The 7,715-nt window shown below is 37.4% G+C and overlaps 1 protein-coding gene across 1 annotated transcript in view; it reads right to left on the reverse strand.

Annotated features, from left to right (window-relative positions):
* Positions 1-7,715, reverse strand: part of LOC104506229 (usherin-like) — a 305,157-nt gene that overhangs the window by 125,419 nt on the left and 172,023 nt on the right. The window contains 1 exon segment of the mRNA XM_010147113.1: positions 1,701-2,329. Coding sequence (XP_010145415.1) covers positions 1,701-2,329 — 629 coding nt within the window.

The following is a 7,715-nucleotide window of genomic DNA, read 5'->3' on the forward strand; positions in this document are numbered from 1 at the left end:
GAAGAAGGGGAAAAAAAATCATTTGAACTCTTTGGCAAGAAAGGAAAAGAAATTTTAAAAGCATTGTTATATTGAAATTAAATTATTACAGAGTGAAGACTGCATTGCGTGATTTCAGGTTTCAGAAGAAATAAATTATCAAACTGACTTTTGGGATTGGTAGATTAAATGCCAAATCTTGGCACTCAGCAAAACACAATGAAACTACAATTGAGCACACACCTCTGATCTCAAGAAAAGACATCCAGCAAAGAATGGCAAGACCTCTGATAACTCAAGCTTTTAAAATTAGGATTGGGTGTTGACTGCACTTGGAGAAAGAAAAAATATGGGTAAGATATAAAATTATTATGCCCCTACCACAATAACTGAAGCATTAAAGGTTGCAGTGACTTCTTTGTGCTCAGAGTTGAAGCCAATGTGTAAAACCTCATGCAATAAATTGTGAACATGTGTGTAAGCATGGCATTGAATTAGGGTTACTGTTTACTCAGCATTGCTGATTCTGGTAAATCCATTAAAAATGCTTTGCTATGAATTGTGGTGGATATTAAGATATGCCTACAGAAGCACAGAGGGCAGAATCCTGGAAGTAGATTGCCCAAATCTTCAATACGCAGTCTGGTAATTCATCACAATTACTAGAGGTCGATCATTATTAATTCTTACGGTAACCATTATATTCATACTGAACTCATTTGCTATTAACATGGAGGAAACATGCAATTCCTTAGACATAAAAACATGATTTTCAAAGCTCAGGATTTATTTTTTTTTTTTTTTTTTTTTTTTGGTGTCTAATGGTGAATAGCTTTTTTCATAGCTTAAAATTATGTATGAACAAAGCAAAAAAATCAGCACTGGTTTACTGCTTAAATTCATACACTAAAACAATTTAGTCTGCATTGGTAAGATCACTCTGTTTACCTTTTGAAAATACAATGTATAACAAAAATAATAAATCTAACAGATGAACTTCAATCTTATGCAAATGTCCTTTGTTTTGTGCTCTGGTGAGCAAGCTACTGTACCAATACTTTTGGCATTAGTACAAGACTGAATCCATGGAAGCATGTGTGTATTTACACAAAAGAGGCTTCTAAGCTACAAAAATCCCTCTTGTTTGGTTACACTAATTTCCCTTGAATGAAGTTTGTATGCAAGCCAAAACAATGGTAGTTATCCTGTCCTCTAGAGTTCATTCCCAACAGAATGATGTGAATAATTGAAAACTTCCTAGGTAGTCCTGTAAGACTCTTCTTTCATAAATTAGAACCACAATCCTATTTTTTTCTTCATTAGCTATTTTTTAAAAAAATCTGATAATTATATACAAGTTTTAATTACATAAAAAATCTTTTTACTTCTTAGCATTTTAATGAAGTCTTGAAATTTTGGAGAAGATAGTAGGTCATTTTCTGATCTGAGTAGGGACTTAAAAGTAAGCATTCAAGTTTAATATTCAAAATACATCAGGTGTGTAAGGAGGAAAATGAACGGGAGTATAATGCCAGAGGCTGATGTAAAGGAAAAAAATGTAAAGGAATCTAATGTTTTTGAGCCAAAGGACAGACACTAATTATTCAACTACCCCTGCAGCAGCGAAATCTGTTGGCTCAGCCAGTAGATGTCTCTCTTAAATACACAGTTGCTACACAGAAAACATGTAAAAGCCATGAGGCAACGAGAATTATTCCTACCTTAACTGAGTGTGGTCCCAGTGCTTCTGCATCAGGGGGCTGAACACCAGCAGGTCTTGATGGTCTAGTGGTAACTTCTGACCACACACTGCTGTTTGTGCCACCATGAAGAGTTCCCATTAGCATTCTGTATTCATATTTCTGCCATGGGCTCAGAGCAGGACTCTGGTCAATGTAGCTCATGGACCGACTGAGGGGGAGCGTCACCACGGTTGATACTTGTTCTGTTCCTTTCACCCTCCTTTCTATCGTAAGGTTTTCCACCAAACCATTCGGGCGAGCAGGTGGTTGCCAGGATATGACCACAGAAGTTGGAGTATCAGAATAGAGCACTGGAGCAGGAATATCCTCAGGTGCATCTGGCAGAGTCTGTATTGCTGGGGTCCCGGGTGAAAGAGAGCATCCTTTAGATGTGCATGCTTCTACCTGAAACACATAGACTGTGTAAGGGTGCAAGTCTCGTACTGTGCAATTAGATAGAGTTCCTGGCACTGTAGCATGCAGTTTGCCATTTTGGTAAATATTATAATGAGTGATAATGCCATTTTGCTCTAAAGGATGCTGCCAGGTGACGCTTGCTGCCCTCGCGGTAACATTCAGCAGAAGTGGTGGATCTAAAGGTCCAGGTTCTGTAACAGGAAAGAAAAAAATAAGTAAAATTATATTCTGTGACTTGTAAAAGTCTGCATTAGCAAGCAGCCTCATCTAATGAGTCTGAAAATTACAAAAGAAGTTCTAATCTACCAATCAGCCTATTTCTTCAGAAACTGCAGGCCCAGTTATTCAGGGGATGAATACGGCTGTCTTCTCAAAGGCAAGCTTCTCTGTAAGCAGACCTTCCCTCCTCTCAGCCTTTCTCCCTCCTTCTCTGCATCTTTTTTCCTCCTGCGTCTCAAAAGCATCCTACCAATGCTGTTGGAATGTGGAGAAAGTGTATAGCTAGGTATCAATATAGGACTGCAGTTCTAGCTATTTTTCTAGAGCTCTAGCTACTAATTGCAACCAACAGCACCGGCATAACAGAGCTGCATATTTTACAGCTCAGTAAGCCCCTACTGCATCTCTCATTATATATTCAATATTTTACTTCATTCTGTTTATAATTCTAATCCATTTTTTGCAATTTATCTACTCTCTGTTAATATTATAGGTGATTTTTTACTGCGACTGTGACAGAAGCTGCCGATTTAGCTCTTTCACCTACTGATAAATAAACAATGCACAGATCTGACCTTTAGGTTAACAGGTTTTATGCTTGCTCCACTCAGCACTCTAACTGATTCAATTATCATAAAGGTTCAGGAGCTTCCATGAATACTGAAAAAGACCGACCATATGCCTGCATAGGTGTTGTGGAACAGCAAATACTCTGCAGCCCTCCAGAGAAATTCCTTAATTGTAAATAATTTCACCATGCGACACAATCAAGTCACCTTGAATGCAAAACCCTCAGCCTGTGGAGGCAAAGTGTTATTTAAGCTTTACTGGGCTGCGTTAAATTCTGCAATTTGAAGGGCTGTTAAGTTTTTCAATTGAAATTTCATTTAAAATGCAGGTGCTTTTTATTATATTGAGGCTTTACTGCTCTCTAGGTACAAGCAAGAACATGGTGCAATAACACAAATCTGGCTCAATCACTGATCAGTAACAGCTGTAATTCCAGAACATTTAGCATTCTTATAAACCACATCCTGAAATCTATAAATTGCTACAGCAGATCAAGAAACTACTATATTCCCCACTATTCTGCCCATAGCAGTTTTGACATTTATGAGATTTTTCTGTGAACATTACATTTTATTGAAATCTTACAAAAAGATATACTTGGGTTTAGTAATTGTTTAAAATAGCTTTAGGTTTGGGGATTTTTGGAGGATAAGTTTCAAATGTTAAGAGTTGAAAATTTAAAATTAATTAGTGATTGTGGGTGTGCTAAGACTCCAGGACACACAGCACAGCATATGCTGAATTCCACAGTAGTCAAAAACATCACTATTTAATTCCTAATGAAGCAGTAAGTTGTCCAACCCACAGGGAACAGTTTCTCTATAGGAAGAATAATTTACTTCACCAGAAGTTAAATAATTCCTAATAATTTTTAAGTGAAAAGAGAAAGAGAGAGGAGGAAAAAAAGGAACCCTAGAAAACAAACAAATCCATCACAGTAAGTGGCTCCTTATGTATTTTAGAATAACATCTGAAGTAGTCAGAAGTCACGATTCTCCTCTGACATACAGAGAGGGGTAAATCAGAATTATTCCACTGATGTCTGTGGAAACAGGGATGCAAAATTGGGATAGCAAGTTCTTTTCTTTTTTTTTCTTTTAAATTCAAAAAAGTAACAGTGTTTTTTCTTTCATTATATGATGCATCACAAAGCAACTCCATAAAACTCATCCATATCACAAATCCTGTTCTCACAGTGGTAATAAGGATGGAGTTCTATATTTAATGCTTGCGCACTCTAGGATTAATTTAGATCTCTGAATTTACAAGTATAAAAGATGATCTGTTGTAAAACACAATCCAATTCTATTTGCATGTACTCTTGGGTAAAATCAGTTAGGTCATAAGCTGGAAACAAATTTGGTCCATTATTTAGATTTCACTGAAACATGGAGAGGTGGGGGAGTAAACCTGAGTTAGATGTACATTCCATAAAGCAAAAATTTTGGTGAGGTGAAGGGGAAAGAGGAAAATTTGCTTTGGAATTGAAGACCTTGAAAACAAGTTGCTGCAATTTTTAGTTTAATGGGGGGAGGGATTTAAAAGGTACCATATTTATCACTGATCTACAAAACAGCATTTTATGTAATGATAACTCATAAATAAGCTATCATACTGTGAGCTTCTGCAGGAGGAAAAAAAAAAAGACCAAGAAAAAAAAAAAAAAAAACAAAACAACCCTCACAACAATCAAGCAATTTGTTGTGAGGGAATGGATAAGCCTTTTTATTCCTACTGAATAAGCTGCTGGCATTACAGGTGAAACATTCATGGTAATTAGTTGAAACTGTGTTTCAACCCCCCCAGAGATTGGAGGTATTCCTTAAGGACAATCTGTAATGTATGGGAGGAGCTGTCAGACTTAAACTTTGGGTCCCTCTAGTCCCTCCCCCTCCCCTCAAAAAAGCATATTTTGGTAGCTAGCATACCTACCCACACATTCCCTACTGCCCTTTTAAAAGAGAGACTTTTAAGGCTCTCTGAGTTCAAACAAGACGTTTGAGAAATGCTTAATTGGCCCCACTGGATGGGAAAGCATTAAATCCTGGTCCCCAACACTCATTCGGTGTAGCTTCTTTTTAAATGGCAAGCAGAATCATCTAATTCTATATACAAATCAACTAGCACGATACTGCTTGGTTGAAAGGGTCACCACAATTATGTAAAACATGAGTATTAACTATAATTGGGATAGTTTGCTAATACAATAAAAAGCTCTGAACATGAGAAAAGTTATGCTCACAGCAGTAGCTATCACTTTCTAAAGTAAGAATTCATGGATGAAATGACATGAAAAAGATGGTTATAAAATTTTAATGGAATGATAAAAGGCAAAAGTCAGCCTCTCAGCTGAATTCTTAAAATCCCTATATATCACAATCAGCTCCTTAACTGTAAAATCAATGTGGAGTATAACATGTTGTCAATGTGGTTGTCACTGGAGGGAAGACTGCAAAGTATGACAGCTACACAGCTCAGCCTGACAATGATGAAAATAAAATTATAAAGCTCTTTACATGGATGTAATTGTTTATAGAAGTAACCACTGAACATGGGAACAGTGGGCATCTTTTCCCTTAAGATTCTTATTTCATATTTCAAACCATTTCATTACAGTATTAATACTAGAAGGTAGTTTCATTTTGGCAAATGAAATTATCTTTTATGGCAGGCTATTTTGCTCATCTGCTTCAGAAGTTCAGACTCGACTTAAAATGAAGGAAGAAAATTGTCATTAATCTTTTTTAATTCCCTGACTAGAACCACACATTTGTTTACTTATTTTACAGACTGAGGGAGCGAGGAGCTATAAACTCATGGATGTACTTTGGTGGAATCTGTACTTTCACTAATACACTGAGACATTCACCTGGACTACTGCCCCTTAAAGCTAATGAGAAATACCTGATTTGCTGAGAAAATCTCTCACTAAGTAGAATAGAATTTCTGTGCCTTTTATTCTTGAATCATTTACTCTTTTCAGGAACATGAACAATGAAATTATACATATTAACAAAATGTGGTGTCTTTCATTTACTACCAATTGCATAATCCAAATTGTATAGCTCTGGGCACATGAAACCACAGGATTCTTTTATCACATTGGATCAGAGGACTCAAAAGTCCTTAAGTGATTCATGCAATGACATGCAGTCCATATGAACATAATGGGAGCCATCTACAAAGTATTCAGACATTTTGTCAACTACTATTCCAAATGCACATTCGGCCCAGAACCTCAGCCTAGTGGTTAAGAAACTTCTTCTAATTCCTAATTTATAAGCAAGCACAGGCAGTTTGTAATATTTAGCATATGAGCATCATATTGTATCTGCCACAATACTCAGTTTAACTTCTTCTGTCCTTTTGCTATTCACCCTGTCATGTGTTTTACATGACTTTCTCTTCCTGTTATCACCTCACCGGGTTTTGTCTTCTCTGGCTTCAGTCTCTGTTATCTTTCTTGAGCACAAGTGACCACATCAACTATGGATTAGCTTATATGCCTAAATTATACGGACCTAACTTACACAGTTAAAGGAAGAGACTTGTCTTCTCAGACACTGAATATAATCAGCAGAGAAAGCAAGCACACCCAAAAGCCAAATGCATCATCGTCCACCCTCTTGTCCTGTATTGCCCTCTGGAGGAGCCTGCCTCTCTGTATAGTCTACATGAGGAAGCTTTAAGAGAATAGACCTCCTCATCCTGGAACCAAGCTCTGTGGTAAGCGTGCCAGAGGAGCACAGCATAGCACTCTACATGATAGCAGTAGCACTTCCCTGTGCTGTCAAGAAATAGCTCAGCTGATGCATTGAAGGAGTGCTCTTTTTTTTTTTTTAAATGCGGACTTTTTTTCCTGTAGCAATCCACATAAACAATCATCTCAAGTGACTACTGCGTACTGTGTACTTTTGACATTACTTATTGTGAACAAACATTGGACTATAACTTCTTTACACATAAAAGAGGTGTGCTTACAATCACTTCATCTAACAAAAAATGGATTGCCTGATAGGCAACTCGCAAAACCTTCTCTCTCACCAAGCGCAAGCCAGGCACTTATAAAAGGGCTTCAGCAAGAACTCTCCATGCTGGGATTGTACACTGACCCGTGGTACTGAAATGTAGCCAGTGCAGGGAACATACTGGTGGCTGAGATGTCCTGCTGGATGCAACTCACTGGACTGCAAACAGTTTCTGGGACATTGAAAAGAAAAGAAATGAACTGGCAGCTTTCCTGTAAAGTAGCAACTTTGCTAGCTTAAAACTTGTCCAAATCAAGATGGATTTTCTCAAGTGCTAGACAAAGCACCTTTCTTATTTGGGAACTATCTCTCTGATCAAAGATTACACCATGTGGATTGCTACCAGCCAATGTCATTTAGCAAACCATAAAGCTACACCATAAAAATGCAGCAGCTGCCATTGGGCCAGCTTCAGGTAACTATAATCAGTTGCTTTGCACCATCCTTCTCAGATGGCTCCAAGAATTGCTATAACAAAGGGAAAACTTAATTGATATCTTCTTTCTATGTCTAGAAAATTTAATTTTATTCCTGAATACAAGGCATGAAATTCTACCCTCTGTTCAATGGTACTTACTGACCTCTCAGTTGAGCGGTGGTTACATAGAGTGCAAGAGAGTTATCTTAAACTGATAAGTTGCTGAAAGCAGAATCTAATCCAGAAACTTCATCAACTGTTCCTGTTTGCCTGTCAATAAATAGCCAGATTCTATACTGACCAAGATCACTGAAACATACAGCATTTATTAGCACGTTCAGC

This window comes from Eurypyga helias, unplaced genomic scaffold, assembly GCF_000690775.1.
Source record: "Eurypyga helias isolate BGI_N326 unplaced genomic scaffold, ASM69077v1 scaffold6362, whole genome shotgun sequence".
Lineage (NCBI taxonomy): Eukaryota > Metazoa > Chordata > Aves > Eurypygiformes > Eurypygidae > Eurypyga > Eurypyga helias.